The following is a 20,894-nucleotide window of genomic DNA, read 5'->3' as shown; positions in this document are numbered from 1 at the left end:
TAAAGCTCTGCCTGAAAAAAATTGAAGCAATTGATGATTCAAACTGGGATAGCTGACCCCACATCTGACAAGACTTTCAGCAAAGAGCCCTTTCACCACACCCCGGTGGGCTAAATCTGCACCAGCCAGCTGGACCTGGGAGTCGCCATTTTGATTTCCCACAATGCCTAGTTCTCCCAGTGAGCAATCGAGCTGCCGTGCTGCCCTGGCTGTGGTTCCCGCACTTAGTCCATCTGACAGGTATTTGCAAAGCTGTGGATGTAAAAATACCAGGCCTTTGTTCCGGTTCCAGTGCCATTCCTGCCTCAGCTGGAGAGCTGGCTGTAAGAGGCGGCAGGAATGCCTGGTCAGAAGGAAGTTTCGGATTAAAGCCCACCTGCAAATAGTTTTGGGGGAGAAGGGGGGTTCACCTTCCTTGTGGCCAGCAGAGGAATGCGTTGAATCTTTCAAAAAATGCACCAGACCCCTCTCCGCTACACATGTGTATCATCTTGCAGCAACCAGCAATCCCATAGTCCCTTTCCTTAAAATTACCGTATTTTTTGCTCTATAAGACTCACTTTTTCCCTCCTAAAAAGTAAGGGGAAATGTGTGTGCGTCTTATGGAGCGAATGCAGGCTGCGCAGCTATCCCAGAAGCCAGAACAGCAAGAGGGATTGCTGCTTTCACTGTGCAGCGATCCCTCTTGCTGTTCTGGCTTCTGAGATTCAGAATTTTTTTTTCTTGTTTTCCTCCTCCAAAAACTAGGTGCGTCTTGTTGTCTGGTGTGTCTTATAGAGCGAAAAATACGGTACATAACCGTGATCCACCATGGATTCTGCCTGTAAGAAACCGTGGCATCAAGTGTCAGCTTGGTGCTCAGAATGGGGAGATGTAGAAGAGAAATTGGAGGAGTAGAGTTGAGCTCACAGCAAGAAACTCCAGCTTCAACCACTGAGTTTAAGAAACTGCCTTCAGACGGTATTTTTAATGTGCGTTCATGACGTTTTGTGCTCACGTTGGTGTCTGGGCAGTTACACGCGATCCCACTTTCAGTTCTGCTCGCGGCTGCAATTTTTTTCACGATGCAGACGCTGCTTTGTTTCCAATCCATGCATGTTCCCGGAGCTTCCAGCTGAAACCCTGTAACTTTTCATGCGACGAGTTCTCCATGTGTGTTGAATTGGTTGTGCCGTAGCCTAAAAATGCCGCTCTGGGCAGCGAAACCATTCGGAAAGCATTGCAGAACAACTATTCTAGTGGAATGGTGTGTGTGTATTGTCCAGGGGGAAGTTCACCACTAATGCACTATTCTTGGGTCAATGGCATGTTGCAGAATTTGCCTGCAAAAACAACACCAGTGTAGAGGGGCTTCAAGAATCATCCAAAAGCGGCAGCTTAAAGAATGAGAGGTACAAGCAAGGCATGATGGCCACATCCCTCAGACTTTATCCTCAGTCCCTGGTACTCAAAGCAGCCATGTCTAATACAATTATTGGGCCTGGTCTCCCAAGGTAAAGGTAAAGGGACCCCTGACCATTAGGTCCAGTCACGGATGACTGGGGTGGCGGCGCTCATCTTGCTCTATAGGCCGAGGGAGCCAGCATTTGTCCACAGACAGCTTCCAGGTCATGTGGCCAGCATGACTAAGCCGCTTCTGCCGAACCAGAGCAGCACACGGAAACGCCGTTTACCTTCCCGCTGGAGTGGTACCTATTTATCTACTTGCACCTTGATGTGCTTTCAAACTGCTAGGTGGGCAGGAGCAGGGACCGAGCAACGGGAGCTCACCCCGTCTTGGGGATTCGAACCACCGACCTTCTGATCGGCAAGTCCTAGGCTCTGTGGTTTAGACCACAGCGCCACCCGCGTCCCTCTGTGTGTTTAGTCAGAAGTAAATTCTGCGCTAAATTGACTGGGACTTTCATTCCAGAGTTTAAAAGCAATGGGACGTAAAGTGATGCTTTTAATTTCCTTAGGGGCTTCCTAACTTTCTTCCCATAACCTGGCCGCGGATTTCCTAGTAAGGTCTGTTAAGAGAGAGAAAAAGGATGCTTTGGCCATCTAGGGAGTTTCCATCTAAGTGGGGATTTGAACCCAGGGCTCTCTGGTTCAGCTCCAGCCCTCTTCAGACTTTCTCTCCCTCTCTCTGAAAGCGAACTGCCACAGGCCACAGACACACCCCAAAACGAAGCCCCATATTTGAAGCCGTCTGACACTGACACAGCATCTATTTATGGTACAGGAAGAGTCTATTTTTAAGCTTCTCTTCCTCGCAGGATCAAAGAGGCTTTGACTCCAGCTCCTCATCCCATCTCATCCCACATACATGGTCAAATCAGCTGCCCTGCAAGTTCCCATCTCCAGGACAAAGACTGTGATGTTTAAGGGGAAAGCTCCCTTTCTTCTTCATCATTCCACCCCCGTAAAAAAAAATATTTATAGCATGCAGTGCTTGGCAAAGGAGAACAAGGTATGCCCATTTTGCATTTAAGCAAACGTGGAGTTCAGCACAAGAATCGGGGGAAGGAGAGAGACATTTGATAGCTGCATGGCAAGCAGAAATTCTTGTTTGGGGCGAAACTTTTCCCAGGCGCCCTGTCTCACGGTTTCTCCTGGTTCTACGGCCCGCATCTCTTTCTTGCCCCATTAACAGCAGGCTGGCAAGCAGAAATTTAGTTAATTTAGCAAACAGAAATGTTAAGATTTTCCTGGCCTGGAAATGCAAGCAGGGAGGGAAAGTTTCACTTGCTTAATTCCTGTCTGCATGTTAGGATGGTGCTTTCTTTAATTTTTAAAAATCTGCTGGTGCGGCTGTGTAGGCAGCATCTTTTTAAAGCCCATTCAAAGACCATTCCTCCCCCCTGCAAAATAAAAATAAAAATCATGGGAACTGTAGTTTACCTTCGCACAGAGTTGCAATTCCAAGCACCCTTAGCAAACTATAATTCCCAGGATTATTTGGGGGGGAGGAATATGCTTTGAATGTGCTTTAAAGGTATGGTGTATATGCTGCTACCCATTTGCTGTTTCCCATTTGAAAGGGTAAGAATTAAATTTTATTATTTAGAATTTATCAGCAACAAGGGCAGAAGAGGAGGGGCCTAAGCTGCCCAAGAAGAAATGAAGGTAGTCTTCTCTGTTTCTATCCTGATCAAATAAGCTCTCATAGCAGATCACAAAACATTAAACATACAACGAAGAACTTGCGATTCTCTATCACTAGCCATCATTGCTGGGTTGTCAACCGACTAGGGGGGTGGAAAAGCTTAGCGGCAGACCAGCAGCAATCTGTAGAAATCGATAGCCGAATCTTTTCACTGGTGTGGAGATAAAATAGTACAACCTGCTATGGTCTGCAAATCAAGGCGCCCTGGAAAGTCCAAGAGTTTTAGGGTGGCAAAGAGAAAGGAGGCAGCTGATGATGCTATTAAGAATAAAAACCTGGTCCTAGTTCTTTCGAAAGATGTATACACACCCTAAGCTTGACTCATCTCCAAGAACGAGGAATCAAACCATAATTTTTGCATCTCTCTGCCGTTCAGCTCCCCACCTCCTCAAAGTTTTCTCTTTTCTGTACCTGCCAGCTAAGATTTCATTTCACGCACCTGAGGAAGTGGGCTTGAGTCCACAAAACCTCGTGCCACAGTAGATTGTATGATAGCCTTTGAGATGGCCCAAGACTCTTTGAGTCTAACTTGGGGTACCTCAGTGGAAAGTCCTCAGCACACAGACACACACAGACACACACACACGTCTCAACGCTGCTCCAACAGCAGTATTCAGAAGAAGCCTGACTGTCAGACTTCCACTTCCCTTCTTCAAAGTTTGGTGCAGTCAACGCTTTTCGTTTCCACATGACTCTTGCGGAGGGAGGCTGTGGTCTCTTGTAAATCGAGGATTTATGTTTTACAGCTGCAAAGACAGAGATAAGGCTGTCTCCATTGAACAGCCCCAGCTTATCACCCTAAGGAAATTCCCAAGCTATTTTGGGACTTTCCAGTGTTACATCTCCAGAGATAAGAGGATGAGATCGGTTTCTATCTACTGTCCTTGTGACCTTGTGAGTGGTTCATGGTGTCTGTCAGCCTCAGTTTCCCTCAGCTGTAAAATGGGGATAAGACTATGAAGCCCTGAATGGCGTTCCTAGGCAGCCTTCTCCCATAAAAACCAGCAAACTCACCAAGATAATCAATAGAGACTGGGTGGCTACCAGAAATGGCCTCCTCTGTTGTCTTTTGGATTTATCCGTATTTAATCTCTGCCTGTAGGGTTTATAGCTCTGTGGCTACTGCTGTTGATCTCTTGCAGTACATTCCTAACCATTTCTACTCCGAATGTGTGCTGCTGAACTCGCATTCCATAAATCCAGATACTCCCGGTGCTTCTGTATCCGGAAGAAGGATCTGGCAATAGGAACATAATAAGAGCTATTCTGGATCAGGCCATAGACCACCTGCTCCAGCATCTTGCAAGCAGGGCCTACTTGTGCTATCCTGCAACTGAATGAATGAATTTACTTTATTATGGTCACAGACCAGCGTAATTCCTGCAGCTGGTCTTCTGCTTCTGTCTAATCTTCTATTAAAGTCAGCCATGTTGATGCCCACTGTAACATCTCACGGGAGCAAATTCCTCGTGGCGTTTTCATTCTCGGGGCACTTTCTTTATAACTTATTTAGAATTTGGGGTCTGTGCAGGATTCCAAGCCTATTTCATCATTGCAAAGTGGCAGAGTGGGTGCAATTTTCTACCCTGCAAGCATTTTCTGCAGCCCGCACTTCCTGACCTCCATGAAGTCTTCCCCTGGGTTTTGACTGATGCATGGGCACCCAGGGACCAGCAATTTATAGAATGAAAAGACACTCATGAACCCCTCCGTGCCACCTCAGAAGGAAAAGACCTTGCATTGAGAACCCTGCACCACACACCTGAGAGTTTCACTGGGAGCCTTCTGTCCCCTCTGATAATTTTAAAGCGTCGTTTCTTTCCTTGTTAACCGATGCAGAATGGTTGGTGGAAATGCAGGGGTGTTTGCGTTGAATTTCAGCACAGTTCTAGCATCAGGCCGCTGCCGCAGGCCAGGAAGCGGCAGGACCAGGAAAGAGGGGAGGATGCAATTCACCAGAAACGGATCCCTAGCGTAGGAATCGGCAGCTGGCAGCCTCTGAACCAAATGAGGTCTTCTGAGCACACGACGTGCCAACCAAATGGGCCAAGGAAGGGCACAGAATGGCCCCTGTGTCCACAGGTGGGAGGTGGGTCAGGGTAGGGAAATGTAAAAACCAGTGACCTTCAACACATCTGGGGCAGTGTATCCCACAAGTTTGCACTCCACATTGAGTGAAGACCTGCTTCTTTTCGTTGTCCCTGAATATATTGCTAACCTTTCGTTAGGCGACCCTCACGCAGGAGAACCTGCGGCCTTCCAGATGTTGTGTTCCGATCTTGTTTTGGCGGTTTCCCACCTGGTTGGCCACTGAGAGCCAGTGTGGTGTAGTGGTTAAGAGCGGTAGTCTCATGATGTGGGCAACCGGGTTCGCTTCCCCGCTCCTCCACATGCAGCTGCTGGGTGATCTTGGGCTAGTCACACTTCTCTGAAGTCTCTCAGCCTCACTCACCTCACAGAGTGTTTGTTGTGGGGAAAGGAGAATGTTAGCTGCTTTGAGACTCCTTCGGGTAGTGATAAAGCGGGATATCAAATCCAAACTCTTCTTCCTCTGTGAGAATGGGATGCTAGACTGGATGAGCCACAGGCGGGATCCATGCAGAAGGACTTTTCAAATGTTTTTGGGCCGCACTACAACTCCTGTCATCACCGCTACTCGTGTTTTGAGAGGGAATTGGTTCCCTTCCCGCTTTGTTCATTGTTTTATCAGCCTTTTCCTGTCTTCACATGTCTTTTAAGGACATTACAACAGCCAAAATCCCACCTGGTCTAGCATCCTGTTCTCATTGTGGCCAACAAGATACCTCTCTGGGAAGGCTGTGAGCCGGACCAGAACTCAACAGTGCATACCCTCCAATATTCCTCATAAAAATAGGGACATTTCTCTTGGACCACACCCAAACTGACCCTCCTCGAGCCCCCATATTTTTGGTCCTGCTGCCACAGAAGAAGGGAGAGTGCTGTCACCACAACACAACTAGGACAAAGCACAAACGTCCTTCACTGTCTCGAGAAAACCCCGTAATCCCAATTTTATTTTAATTTATTCTTTGGTAGGTTTGGTAGGTGGGATGCAGGTGGCGCTGTGGGTTAAACCACAGAGCCTAGGACTTGCCGATCAGAAGGTCGGCGGTTCGAATCCCCACGATGGGGTGAGCTCCCGTTGCTCAGTCCCTGCTCCTGCCAACCTAGCAGTTCGAAAGCACGTCAAAGTGCAAGTAGATAAATAGGTACTGCTCCGGCAGGAAGGTAGACGGTGTTTCTGTGCGCTGCTCTGGTTCGCCAGAAGCGACTTAGTCATGCTGGCCACGTGACCCGGAAGCTGTACGCTGGCTCCCTCGGCCAATAAAGCGAGATGAGCTCCGCAATCCCAGAGTCAGTCATGACTGGACCTCATGGTCAGAGGTCCCTTTACCTTTACCTTAGGTTTGCAAGAAGAAAAGCGCACGCACACCAATAAATAAATTTTAGAAAGGGGCAAGATTACACATGGACGCACAAAGCGTTATTTTTTTTAAAAAATCAAGACTTCTTGTGATCTTCTTTGCTCCCCTTTCTTCCCACAAAGGGCAGCCCATTTCTCTGCCTGCCCCTCATCACACAGGGAATACGGGCCTCTCCTCCTTGCCTGCTCTCCACCAGATGCTATGAGCTGCCCGAGGAAGGAGGCCGGCAGGAATGGCCGTAGAGAGGCAAAAGGATGCTCCCTTGCAGCCGTAGCTGTCACCGCTACTTGGGACAAATCCTGGCTCCTTCTCCTTCCTGATCTTGGAGGCAGCAGCACAGGTGGGGGAAATAGGGACATTCCGGGGTCAAATCAGAAACCGGGATGGCTTTTGCAAATCCGGAACTGTCCCAGGAAAATCAGGGCACTTGGCGGTACGTCATCACTCTTCCCACTTGGGATTCCCAGCAGCTTGGATTCAAGGGCGAAGACCCCCACATAGCCTTTTCTTGGGCAGACGTTTCTCCAAACCCTTGACCGTGTGTGTATGTGTGTGTGTTTCCATTTTCTAGAGCTTTTCCATCTCTGCGGCCTTTGCAGCTGCCTCCTAGCTTGGCTGCTTCGGATCTTGGCTTGGCTGAAAGCCGGCCCCTACCTGGAAGGCCTTTTCCAGGTCACTGCCCTCCTTCCCCAAAGCGGCTGTCTTGCTTTGCTGTGCCGGCCGGCTGGCTGGCTGGCTGGCTGCCCAGGGGCGCTTGCCTCCGCTCGGCCTAATCGAGGGTGAAAGTACAGGAACTGCAGAACCTTCCCGGATTCCTCGGCCTGCTCCGGATCCCGCAAAGCATGTCCGTTTCCCAGCATCCTCCTGACCCAGGAAGGTTGCCAGTGACGGGACCACCTGGGTACGGCCCCTGCAGGGCGGAGGTGCTGGGTAGAGGGGAGCAGCGCAGTTGCATGGCGTCACCAACTCGTAAGTGGGGCACATCCCAGGTGGAGCCAGGTGTTCAGCGGGGTGCAGAGAGCCGGTGCTGAAAACTGCATCCCTGTGCCATGTTTCACATTCAAAGATGGAGTTCCCTGGAGGGTAGGATTCCCTCAATGTGTACTGCTTCTGCCAGCAATGAAAACGCACCAGATATTTTCATTTGGGAAAAAAAACCAGAATCCTTTCTCCTAGGTATCATGTCAGAGGAAACAACAACAACAACAACAACAACAACAACAACAACAAAATAAAAAGAACAGTCAGACCAATATTTATGTATGCAACTACAGCAGCAAGGTAAGGTAAAGGTAAATGGACCCCTGACCATTAGGTCCAGTCGTGGCCGACTCTGGGGTTGCGGTGCTCATCTCGCTTTATTGGCCGAGGGAGCAGGCGTACAGCTTCCGGGTCATGTGGCCAGCATGACTAAGCCGCTTCTGGCGAACCAGAGCAGCGCACAGAAACGCCGTTTACCTTCCCGCTGGAGCGGTACCTATTTATCTACTTGCACTTTGACGTGCTTTCAAACTGCTGGGTTGGCAGGAGCAGGGACCGAGCAACAGGAGCTCACCCCGTCGCAGGGATTCGAACCACCGACCTTCTGATCGGCAAGCCCTAGGCTCTGTGGTTTAACCCACAGGTTACTGATTGCCAAAAACTAGAAAAGTAGCAGCGTCCCAACTAGAACAGACTTGTTATCTAAAATGATGGAATATTTCCATATTGCCGAACTAACCGGGAGGATAAGAGGAGATATGGTGCAAAAAGTGAATAAGGAGTGGGCTATCTTTAAGGAATACATCAAAATTTATGTGGGAAAAGTAGAATTTCTGACAGATATTGAGTGAATCCAGAAAAGGATTAGAGTGAAAGGAGTGTAAAGTCAAGATAGAAGAAGGGATTAAAGAAATAATGAAATGTGTTTAAGCTAGTTGGAAAAATAAAGGGTAAAGGTAAAGGTACCCCTGCCCGTACGGGCCAGTCGTGTCCGACTCTAGGGTTGTGTGCCCATCTCACTTAAGAGGCCAGGGGCCAGCGCTGTCCGGAGACACTTCCGGGTCACGTGGCCAGCGTGACGAAGCTGCTCTGGCGAGCCAGCACCAGCGCAGCACACGGAAACCCCGTTTACCTTCCCGCTATAAAGCGGTACCTATTTATCTACCTGCACTTAAGTGTGCTTTCGAACTGCTAGGTGGGCAGGAGCTGGGACCGAAAGACGGGAGCTCACACCGCCACGGGGATTCGAACCGCCGACCATGCGATCGGCAAGTCCTAGGCACTGAGGTTTTACCCACAGCGCCACCCCCGTCCCTAGTTGGAAAAATAAAGTAGCGTAAAAAGAACGGCTGGAATTCAAGTCACTTGGTGGGTGTCCAAGTGGGGTAGGTATGTAGGTATGTTGATATGTACAGTATAGGTAGGTATTATATAGAGTAATGTAGGTATGTTTTATGTTATGAAAATAAGGTAGTGTGTTGTGTATGTGTATTGTGTGAATGTATAGGGATGTGTTTTATATGTTAATAAAATTTAATTTTTTAAAAAAGGAAACACATCAAATAGATTGTTGGCCTGTTGTGTTCTTAAAAGCAGATGAACCTCCTTTTTATCGGGGGGGGGGGGGAGGTGGCAAAATTTCAACAGAGCGGAGAAGCGGGCCACTTGGTTTGTCAAGGTGACAAACCACCCAATATTTCACTGATTTTGCCTTTCCTTCTGCAACAACCAACTGCTTCTGTGGGTTCGGAAAGCTGGCCCAATTTTACTTCGATAGATCCCTAATGAGAGTATAGGGGGTGTCAGGGGAGGGTTAGTACCTCTGGTGGGGGACACATTGTGCTCCTTTTTGGGTCGTTTGCCCCCCTTTGGTCCGCACCCTGCATTCAGCCCTCACCTGGGGCTCCTAGAAGCTGTCAGCAGGCAACAGCAGCCACAACCGAGGAACGGATTTGACTGGCCTGCTAAACCAGGTGAGGGTAGCCGATGGGTTTCAGTGTGTTAGGGTCTTCCCCTGAGTGTGAAGACAGACTCTGGTGGATTGAGCAGACGAGAAGGCAGTTTCCGCATGTGCTGTCAAGGGAAGTGTAGGGCAGATGGGGCTCGTCCACCTGGGAAGGGAGCGCATTCAGGAGAAGGAAAACTCTGATCCTGAAATATACTCGGAATTGAGTGTGAATTTCATGCTCTTTATTCAGCTCATAGTAGCAACGAATGAAACTTCCCCCAAAACGTCTAGCCAATACACGTTATTTACACAATGGGCCCCGCTTCATTGGCTAATTCCAGGCTGCTCCTGTAGGCCAATCAGGTTGCTGATTCACTTCATCCAGGAGCCTGATTGGCTGCTCCTGCAGGCCAATCAGGTCGCTGATTCACTTCCATCTGTAGCTGGATTGGGTGGCTCCTGCGGACCAATCAGACTGCTGCATTCTGGATCCCCTTTGGTCCGCACCCTGCATTCAGCTCTCACCTGCGGCTCCTAGAAGCTGTCAGCAGGCAACAGCAGCCACAACCGAGGAACGGATTTGACTGGCCTGCTAAACCAGGTGAGGTTAGCTGATGGGTTTCAGTGTGTTAGGGTCTTCCCCTGAGTGTGAAGACAGACTCTGGTGGATTGAGCAGACGAGAAGGCAGTTTCCGCATGTGCTGTCGGACGTGTGGGGCACATGGGGCTCGTCCACCTGGGAAGGGTGCGCGTTTAGGAGAAAGAAAACTCTGATCCTGAAATATACTCGGAGTTGAGTGGGAATTTCATGCTCTTTATTCAGCTCATAGTAGCAACGAATGAAACTTTCCCCAAAAAGTCTAGCTAATGCACATTATTTACACAATGGGCCCCGCTTCATTGGCTAATTCCAGGCTGCTCCTGTAGGCCAATCAGGTCGCTGATTCACTTCATCCAGGAGCCTGATTGGCTGCTCCTGCAGGCCAATCAGGTCGCTGATTCACTTCCATCTGTAGCTGGATTGGGTGGCTCCTGCGGACCAATCAGACTGCTGCATTCTGGATCCTATTGTTCTAGGATTCGGCTCAGTACATAACAGATCCTAAACCTCTGCTGCCTTGCCAGATGTTTTGCTCTGCTTTCTTTTGGACCACATCAGCAAGGCTGGGTGTGTGTGTGGAATCTTGTCATCTCGGCAGCCCATACACACTGCCCAGACTTGCACCCCAGGGAAGTCTCTTTGGTGCTGCTGACACAGCAGTTTGACTTCACCCCTGGAGGCACACTCCATTGTCTCTCAAGACAGATGCTTGCCAACAGATCCCTGACCACCTTGGAGAGAGAGGGAAAGTGGGAATCTCCCCCAGATCAGTACGGGGACCTGTGCTTTTTAATTTGTTCATAAATTCTCTAGAGGCAAGCAATGAAGTGGCCCACTTTTGCTGATGTTACTCAGGATCATTAAATCAAACAGAAATTGTGCCAGAGCTGGAGGAAGCAATGCTTTTGAATGTCAGTCGCCGGGAATCACAGGAGGGGAGAGATCTCTTGTGCTCGGATCCTGTTTGTGGCTTTCCCAAAGGGATCTGGTTGGCCACTGTGAGAACAGGATTCCGAACTAGATGGGCCACTGATCTGATCCAACAGGGCAATGCTTGTGATCTTAAGAGTGGCAAGGTTTAATGTTGATCAAGCAAAAAATAATAATATTTTGATCAACAAAAATACAATTCTTTGTCCAGAAGATTTTGGTGGGGGCTTTTTTTATAGCCAACTTAAGTCTGAGTCGGCCCACTGAAATTAACAGACTTGAGATCATATCAGAGATTTTAATTGGAGTATGATTTAGTCAGATACAACCCAACTAATTACACATTAAAATGACTTTTAATACATGTCCTTGTTTTCGTTGTAACAACTGCAAGGGGAAGAACGATGCTCTCTAATGATGCCTGCTGTGACTCAAGACACCCATTATTCAAAAGCAAATAAAAGCGAGTAAGAAACCATTTATATTCTCATATTTGAATTTACGAGGAGATCTTTGGACTTGAATTTGTTCGAAATCTGGTTTGTATATGTTTGTCACCTGATTCTATTGGGAAAACTAACCGGCAAAGTATGTGAAAGAAGAAAACACAATAAACTCAATGGTTTTTCCAACACTTGGTTAGACTTCATCACGTACACACCGAAAAAGGAATGTGCATGTAAACCACCAAAAGCTTATGGGGATCTGTGGGGAGATGTTTTTGTTTTGTAACCTAGGTGATCTTCACTCCTTTTTCTTCGTAAATGTTGGTATCAGCTGGTTATGTCTATGTTTCGTTAGGGTTGGGTAGAGAGGGGTTGAGGGGTGAAAAGAGGGGAAACTAAGTACTATTAAGATTTTCAAATTTCAAAATCGAGAAACATACCTTTAAAAAAAATTCAAATATATGCAGATTTAATTAATGGACTAAGACTACAAAACACATATTTTGGAGGTTTTTAAGCAGAGGTTGGATGGCCATGTGTCTTGGATGCTTTAGTTGAGATTCCTGCATCTCTCAGGGTTGGACTAGATCAGGGGTCAGCAAACTTTTTCAGCAGGGGGCCAGTCCACTGTCCCTCAGACCCTGTGGGGGGGGCGGACTATATTTTTTGTGGGGGTGCGGAAATGAACGAATTCCTATGCCCCACAAACAACCCAGAGATTAATTTTAAATAAAAGCACACATTCTACTCATGTAAAAACACCAGGCAGGCCCCACAAATAACCCAGAGATGCATTTTAAATAAAAGGGCATATTCTACTCCTGTAAAACCACACTGATTCCTGGACCATCCGCAGGCCGGATTTAGAATGTGATTGGGCTGGATCCTGGCCCCGGGCCTTAGTTTGCCTACCCATGGACTAGATGCTCCTTAGTGGTTGCTTCCAATTCTACGATTCTTCCACTCTATATTGGTGGGTAAGCCAAAGGACTTGCTTTCACATAGGATCACACTGCACAGCTTTAAAAATTCATTTCACCGGGCAATAATATTAAAGGTAAAGGGACCCCTGACCATTAGGTCCAGTCGTGGCCGACTCTGGGGTTGCGGCACTCATCTTGCTTTATTGGCCGAGGGAGCCGGCATACAGCTTCCGGGTCATGTGGCCAGCATGACTGAGCCACTTCTGGCGAACCAGAGCAGCGCACGGAAACGCCGTTTACCTTCCCGCCGAAGTGGTACCTATTGATCTACTTGCACTTTGACGTGCTTTTGAACTGCTAGGTTGGCAGGAGCTGGGACAGAGCAACGGGAGCTCACCCCGTCGCAGGGATTTGAACCGCCAACCTTCTGATCGGCAAGTCCTAGGCTCTGTGGTTTAACCCACAGCGCCACCCGGGTCCCTATCGCAATAATATTTAGGGACACAACTAACTGAGGTTCATTCAGTTCAGTAGACCTACTCTTGAGTAGAACCTCGTTGGAGACCCACGCCCCGGCCACCTTCATATTCAGCTACTTGTCTTCCAAAGCTTGTTCTACAACGCTCTGATTTTTGGAAACTCCAACTCCCGCAAGATCCAATCGGCAAACAGTGCACAGCAGTAATAAAAAAATCTCTAGCCTTTGCACTATCTTGGGAGGGTATTCTGACTCTACGGTCTGAGGGTTACATGCGCCTCTCTGTCTACTGATATTGGAAGCGATCCCGGGGCTATAATCCTATGCACACATATTTTGGAGTCAGAATTACTTCTGAGTAAACATGCACAGAACTGGGCTGCGAATGTCCAAAGCTTTCCGAAAGCAAAGGCCATAAATCGCCGGGTAAAAACAGTGTTTGTCTATGAGATGGAAAGTATAGGTAAATATTCATGGTGTTTGGTTAGTGGATTCATACATATTCATAATTTAAGCCTATTGCAGAGCTCAGCTCGTTGGAAGCATGAAACAAGAGGATATAAGTTCCCTACTAGGTTCTCTGATGATCTACATAAAGACCTAACTTCTCCAGGGTCCGATCACCTATGAATTTATGGGTGGGGAAGACATTTGATTCAGTTCCACATTCACAATACAATTCAAAACAGCCAATCTTCAAAATTTGCTCTTCTCCATATTTTGCAGTGCAGCCAAGTAGTGTGTTCAAAAATACATATGCCAGGGTAAAATGTGCAGTTGGAAATGCATTTATTAGTGAAAATAACATACAAAAGTATGCTGTATTTGGGGGAATTGCTTGCAAAAATGTATCTATTAGAGGAAATTGCTTGCAGAAATGTTCATATTAGTCAAAACTACATACAAAAATATGGTTATTGGGATAAATTTGTACAAAAATTATGATGAATTTTCATGAGGATTTTTTTATTCTTTTTGCAGATTGTTGGGGAAACGTACTGAATTTAAGATGAGGAAAATGAGAAACTTGGAGATCTGAAACGTGACCTTCCTTAAGACCGCGATATATCGCTCCTCTACAATAAAAAGTTAAGGCACAACGGGTCATGAGATCTTATACATGTCTACTCAGAAGTAAGCCCTACTGAGTTCAATGGAGTGTGCTCCCTGGGAAATGTATATTGGATTTCAAGCCTCCCTACGTCATTTACAAAGCTTAACTTCAGAAGTTGGCTATATTTCCCCCATGTCTCTGTTATATATGGAAAAGCAGCCTTCAGTGGTCTTAATTTGGTTTTACAATCTCTGAAGTGCAAGCCTTAACATATTTTGCTATAGATTCAGGTTTACTTCTTAAACTACATTATACTTCCAACAGAGGCAATAGCTGTAAATAATTTTTAAAAAGCTGATCTCAATTTGTAAAAATTATTCACATACACACACACACACAAACACACACACACACACACATATATATACACACACACACACATACATACATATATATATTTATATACAGTATATGTATATGTATACACACACACACACACTCACAAAATAATGAAAGTAAAGAGACCTGAATATTTCAAAGGCAGAATTTTCTTTCCCCAGGGACCCCTTTGAATGCTGTCCAAAATTAATATATACAAAATGTAAAAATGTCAAATTATTATTAAAAGAGGGTTGCTGTTCTGACTCTGCCCAGCAGGGGTCACCAAAGCCACAGGTTTGGAAAAGCTAATGGCGGCCATTGAATGGCATTTTCTTGCCATGGCACTGCCATCAAACCCTTTTGCCCCGGGACATTAAATTCACTCCCCATGGAGTAGAGGCCAGTCCCTGTTTCTACCTTGGAAGCCTGGCAATCAGCACCTTTCTGCTCGGACCCGCTGCGTATTCATTTCCGTCCCAGCGTCGGTGTTCTCTGGGTTAGCTCTGTCTGTAGAACATGAAACCCTTAATCTCAGGGTCCTGTGTTCGAGTCCCACGTCGGGCAAAGGATTCCGGCATTGGCAGGGGGGTGGGCTAGATGACCCTCGTGCTCCCTTCCAGCTGCGATTCTACGATTCTTCCGACAGTCCTCTTAACCGCATCCCAATTTGACTGGCCAATTTCCTTTTCTTAAATTTGCTTCTGAAGTCTCGCCTTTCCCCATGCGGGAGTCAAAAGCAGGAAAAATGGAGACTTTAGTCCCAAAGCCAGGAATTCTCCCTTTTCCAGCAAGTAGCTGTTGGAAACTATTGAATTTGCTACCACAAAGGGTTACTACACACACACACACAGATATATATATATGTTTTTTAACATAACATTTTCAACAATTATTAAACATACTTTTATATCTTATACAATTTTTTTTTACTTCCACCAATCACACCTGAAAATTTTCCAATCTTTTCACTCAATTTACATTTCTTACTTTCACTATTAAATTTAAACATCATAACTAATATCTCTTTTCTTTCTCTTCTTTGCAATATTTCATATATTTCTCCTTACAAAACTTCTTGTAGTCCCACTAGCGTAATTTGTTGATTACAGTTGCTCTTCAAATAGTTCGTATATTTCTTCCAATCTTCTGCAAATCTCTGGTCCCGCAGGTTTCGAATCCTTCCTCTCATTTTATCCAATTCTTCATAGTCCATCAATTTCGTCTGCCATTCTCCTTTCGTCGGTATTTCTTCTTGCTTCCATTTCTGGGCCAACAATTCTCTTGCCGCTGTTGTTGTGTATAAAAACAATTTAACATCCTGTCTATTAATATCCTCACTTGTAATACCAAGTAAAAATGCTTCTGGTTTTTTAAAGAATGTATATTTCAACACCTTTTTCATCTCATTATATATCATTTTCCAGAAGTCTTTTACTTTCTTACATTCCACAAAGGGTTACTTTAAAGGGGGGGATTAGACAAAATGGTGGGGAGACTAAAGCTCCGAGGGAACAACTCCTGGGGAACAACAGTGTGCGGTGGTGGCGGCGGGGAGAGTTATGGCCTTCCAGAGGGCCACATTTAACCTGAGGTTCCCCCATCTCCGCAATAAAGCAACTAAGCTTCCATCTCCACCCTGTGATCTCACCACTAGCCCATACTGCCCTCCCAAACCTCGGGGATAATGACTCAGGCTGTGTACACGCTATAGTTTTTGTAGTTTTGTATATAGGCTTTGTAGTTTCAGGATTACTGGGAATTGCAGCTCTGTGAGGGGCAGATAACAAAACCCAGAATTCTTTGAGGGGCAAAATGCGCTTTGAATGTGCTTTAAAGGGAGACTTAGTTGACTCTTCTTTCAAAATCTTCCTCTTGGCCCACTGGACTCAGGCCAGGCTCTGAGGTCCATCTCTCACCCCACATGCAAACAGATCTTTTCTTTTTGAGCTTCCCTCTCTGCAATCTCTTTCTCCCTTGGGACTTTTTTATTTCATTTTTCAACAATGCTTTCCCAGGTTCTCTTTGGATTTTAAGGTGCTTTTGTCTGAGTCTCTCCGAGCAGCAGGTTGGGAACGGGACAGGACGTTGATTCTTAAGGCGAAAGGACCGAGCTGATAGCAACACTTCCGCAGCATAGTGCAATGTGCAAGCCAGACGCAGGCCCTCGCCATGTCTCGATTTTTTATTTTTACAAATAGGGAAGAAATGCAAAAGGCAGTGGCACGAAACCAACTGAGGTATTCTGCAGCGGAGACTCCTCAGTTTCTGAACGAGAATGAGGAGCGATGGAGCCGGGCTAGAAATAGGCGATTGCAGGCCCTGGATGAGGAGAGAGAGAGAGAGGAGCTGTCCTTTTATAGCCGGTGCCCCACAAAAGTGCCGTGAATCTGCAGCCCAAAATGGGATCTGGCCACATGTAACGTGGCTTGGGTTCGTTCTGGGCGTAATACAATGCCAGCCTCCCTCTGTCCGACGCAGCTGCTCCGAAATAGCTCAGGAGCTGCCACGGCTTGGCATGCGGTGGGGCGTCTTGAATTGGGAAATATGGGGGGTGGCGTGTCTGAACACACACCCACACCCCAGGAGGGCTAAGATGAGAAGCCAGCCTTCTGGTATCTGGTTACAGGCCGAAGCCGCAAAAAGGATTCCTGGATATATGGTGGGCAAGGGCTGAGAGCTATCGTCTCAGCTCTGTCCCTGAACTTATTCCTCCTGGTTTATTTATTTTTATTTATTTTTTAGGAAGGGCTCTCCCGCCCCATTTTACCCTCACAACAACCCTGTGAGGTAGTGATTCGGCTGAGTGATTCATGGCCGACGGGGGATTTGGGATCCCCCAAAAAGTTTTTGAGTTTCTGCTGAAATGAGGCTGCGTTTTAATGTTGTATTTCGATCTTGTTTTTTAGTTGTATTTCAGTCAATTTGTTTTATATTTGGTGTTAGCCACCCTGAGCCCCGTCTTGGCTGGGGAGGGCGGGGTATAAATAACATTTATTATTATTATTATTTGCAACCCCGAGGCCACGTTTGCACCATGCACACACAAAAAGCACTATTACGTCACTTTTAGCAGCCATGGCTTCCCTCAAAGAAATCCCGGGAACTGTAGTTTTCCAGAGGCACTGCCCCCCTCACAGAGCTACAATTCCCAGAGTGGTTTAACAACCAATGCCTCTTCCCAGGGAGCTCTGGGGAACCGTAGTTCTGCGAGGGGAATAGCTTACTCCCAGCTGGCAAAACTACAACTCCCAGGATTAATTTGCGGGAAAGCCATGGTATAACAGTGCTATAAACGTACACTGTGGATGTGGCATTGTGGGCCAAGGGTGGAGGAGGTTGAAATTTTACCTCAGCTAGGAATTTGGGAGGTGAGATTGGGCGAGCCATTTTTCTCTCGGTAATACAGAGATCATGGCAGTGGCCTACCTGACAGGGTTAGTTGAAGGACTCACACACTGTATAAATGCATGGAACTGGGAAAGCTCATTCAGCAGAGCATGAGATTCTTAATCTCCAGGTTGCGAGTTCGAGATTCCTGCATTGCAGGGGGTTGGACTAGATGACCCGTGGGGTCCCTTCCAAGTTTACAAGTCTATGTTTCTGTGCTAAATAGCGTTATTAATAATTATCAGCAGCAGTGCGGTGTGTTCAGCAGACTTTAACGTACTAGCCCTCACAAGAAGAGCCTTGTCAAGCCAGCTTCCTGTTAACCATATTTTGTGGTGAGGGAACGGAGATAGTGTTATTCTTGTTTTTCAACTCCCCATCTCTCTATCCCCTACTTTGTGTAACACGTTGCCTGATTATGAGGTCTGGGGGAATGGGGAAAAGACTTTGCTGCTATTTTGTGACAATTTGGGTGGTCCTGATAAAGTTATTGCACTTAGGACAGCAGGGCGGCTCAGTCCTTAACAGAATAAGTGGCCATGTTGATGCCCACTGTAACATCTCACGGGAGCAAATTCCTCGTGGCGTTTTCATTCTCGGGGCACTTTCTTTATAACTTATTTAGAATTTGGAGTCGGTGCAGGATTTCAAGCCTATTTCATCATTGCAAAGTGGCAGAGTGGGAGCAATTTTCTACCCTGGAAGCATTTTCTGCAGCCCGCACTTCCTGACCTCCATGAAGTCTTCCCCTGGGTTTTGACTGACGCATGGGCACCCAGGGACCAGCAATTTATAGAATGAAAAGACACTTGCGCACCCCTCCGTGCCACCTCAGAAGGAAAAGTCCTTGCATCGAGAACCCTGCACCCCACACCTGGGAGTTTCACTGGGAGCCTTCTCTCCCCTCTGATACTTTTAAAGTGTCGTTTCTTTCCTCGTTAACTGATGCAGAATGGTTGGGGGAAATGAAGGGGTGTTTGCGTTGAATTTCAGCACAGTTCTAGCATCAGGCCGCTGCCGCAGGCCAGGAAGCGGCAGGACCAGGAAAGAGGGGAGGATGCAATTCACCAGAAACGGATCCCTAGCGTAGGAATCGGCAGCCTCTGTACCAAATGAGGTCCTCTGAGCACACGATGTGCCAACCAAATGGGCAGAGGAAGGGCACGGAATGGCCCCTGTGTCCACAGGTGGGAGGTGGGTTAGGATGGAATGGCCCCTGTGTCCACAGGTGGGAGGTGGGTCAGGATCTCAGCACTGCAGAAAAAAAATCCAGGGCATGATGATACTGGGATCTGGAACCTGCAGCATCTGAGGAAGTGTGCATGCGCACAAAAGCTCACACCAATAACAAACATAGTTGGTCTCTAAGGTGCTACTGGAAGGAATTTTTTTATACTGTGGTCCTCTTGTTGTTGTTACAGATAGGTAGCCGTGTTGGTCTGCCATAGTCAAAACAAAAAAAATTCCTTCCAGTAGCACCTTAAAGACCAATTGAGTTAGTTCTTGGTATGAGCTTTCGTGTGCATGCACACTTCTTCAGATACACTTCTTGTTGTTGGTGAGCTCCAGTCTCTATCAGTGCCAGCCAGCATATCTGACAGTGAAGAACGATGGGAGCTGCAGGGCAACAGATTCCTGGCCATTTTTCTAAACCATGTTCATGGTATGATGGGTGATGTGCAACAGGAGTTCAGTGGGGGGGGGGTCTTTCCTGCTTTCTGTCTACTGAAGGATGGGGTAGAAATAGATTCAAATAAATATATCAAATAGACAAAACGCATCTGGGATAGCTCCGTCAGTGGAGCACGAGACTCTTAATCTCAGGGACATGGGTTCAAGCCCTACATGGGGGGAAAAGATCCCTGCATGGCAGGGGGTTGGACTAGATGACCCTCGGGGTCCCAACCCTACGATTCTAGGATTTTATGACTCCTCCCCTGTCACGGACCTATCTTTGTTTTTGCAATTATTATCATTTCACTCTTGATTCAGGAAACTTAAGGCATTGGTGTCAGTCTCCTGACGTAGGCCGAGACCTGCTTAGCTTTGGCTATGTAAATTTCTGTGGCAATGACTCAAAGTAACTTACAGGAACAAACATTAAACCCAGATATAGAAACAGGAACAAAAGGAGAACCTAAAAGGCTCTTCCGTGATAATGTATAAATGACTGGAGTTGGATTTTTTTAGGGCTTCCAGCAATAAAGAAAAGGACTCATTCCCCTCAGAACCTGAGTAGCCACAAATAGTCCTCACCTGCCAGAGGAATAAAGAGGAGGACACTTCCCCAAACTGTAGATTTCGGGTCCCAGGGGTCATCTGATGCAATGCAGGCATCATTTTGCCCACATGGGATTCGAACCCATGACCCAGACAAGGGTCTTGGGAACCGAAGCAAGGAGTAAGGAGCCACAAATGCGGCTGCCGAATCTTCTGTAATACCCTTTTATAAAATAAAAAAGAATAGGATGTAAAAGTATGTTTAATTACTGTTGGAAATGATATGTTAAAAAACTAATAAAAATTTATATAAAAAATAAAAATAAGAAATGAAATGAAATTGTTTATATAAAAAATAAAATAAGAAAAATAAAAATAAAACAAGAAATGACAGTGTGAGGCTGTGGGTGGTGTGTTTAGTCCTGTGCGTGTGTGAATAAAAGTTTTTGCCGCTCTTCCCTTTTCCAGGGAGAGGCATTTGCCTCAGCCACAAGGGGAAGGAGGAAAGAGAAGCGGAGGAGCCAGGCAGAATAAAAGAAAATAAAAGTTCTCCGGCTTTTGCCACAGTAGCTGTCCAGCTGCCTTGCTCCCCAGCGAAGGAGTTATATATACAGCAGTGCACACCCACCTCCTTCACTTCCTGGGTGGAGCTGTCGCTGGGGAGAGGCAAAAAGACGGCTTTAAAAACCTCCAAGCCCTGCAGCCAGCAAGTCCCAACAGGAGTGGTGAAATTACAGCCTTTCCTGGCAAGGAAAACAGAAAGGCCAGCTGGGAGAGCGGCGGCAGCAGCGATCTTGACGGAGGAGCGCAATCGCCTCGGGATGCCCCAGTCGTGACACCGGATTTGGCCCGAGTCTTTTGCAGCCAGCCACATCCCGGGCAGACCCAAGCAATTCTTGGCAACCTCTGAGAGGCTCACCCTGCCAAGAACACGATCCCTCGAACCGAAAA

At 46.8% G+C, this 20,894-nt stretch overlaps 1 protein-coding gene and 2 long non-coding RNA genes across 5 annotated transcripts in view; 2 read left to right on the top strand and 1 right to left on the bottom strand.

The window, feature by feature from the left end:
* The window catches only part of B9D2 (B9 domain containing 2), a 33,069-nt gene extending 12,187 nt beyond the window's left edge, over positions 1-20,882 (top strand). For all 3 annotated transcript variants that reach the window (XM_081922427.1, XM_081922426.1, XM_081922428.1), the window contains exon 4: positions 20,412-20,882. In XM_081922427.1, coding sequence (XP_081778553.1) covers positions 20,412-20,779 — 368 coding nt within the window. In that variant the 3' untranslated portion in view covers positions 20,780-20,882. The remainder of the gene's footprint in view (positions 1-20,411) is intronic.
* LOC309376242 overlaps positions 1-20,894 on the bottom strand; it is a 266,043-nt gene that overhangs the window by 77,680 nt on the left and 167,469 nt on the right. The gene's annotated exons all lie outside the window — the stretch shown is intronic.
* Positions 1-20,894, top strand: part of LOC309376249 — a 319,563-nt gene that overhangs the window by 132,093 nt on the left and 166,576 nt on the right. The window lies entirely within an intron of this gene.

This window comes from Podarcis melisellensis (assembly GCF_964234715.1).
Source record: "Podarcis melisellensis genome assembly, chromosome: 8".
Taxonomy (NCBI): domain Eukaryota; kingdom Metazoa; phylum Chordata; class Lepidosauria; order Squamata; family Lacertidae; genus Podarcis; species Podarcis melisellensis.
Note: the sequence above shows the minus strand (reverse complement) of the source record. Positions and strands in the feature narration are given on the sequence as shown.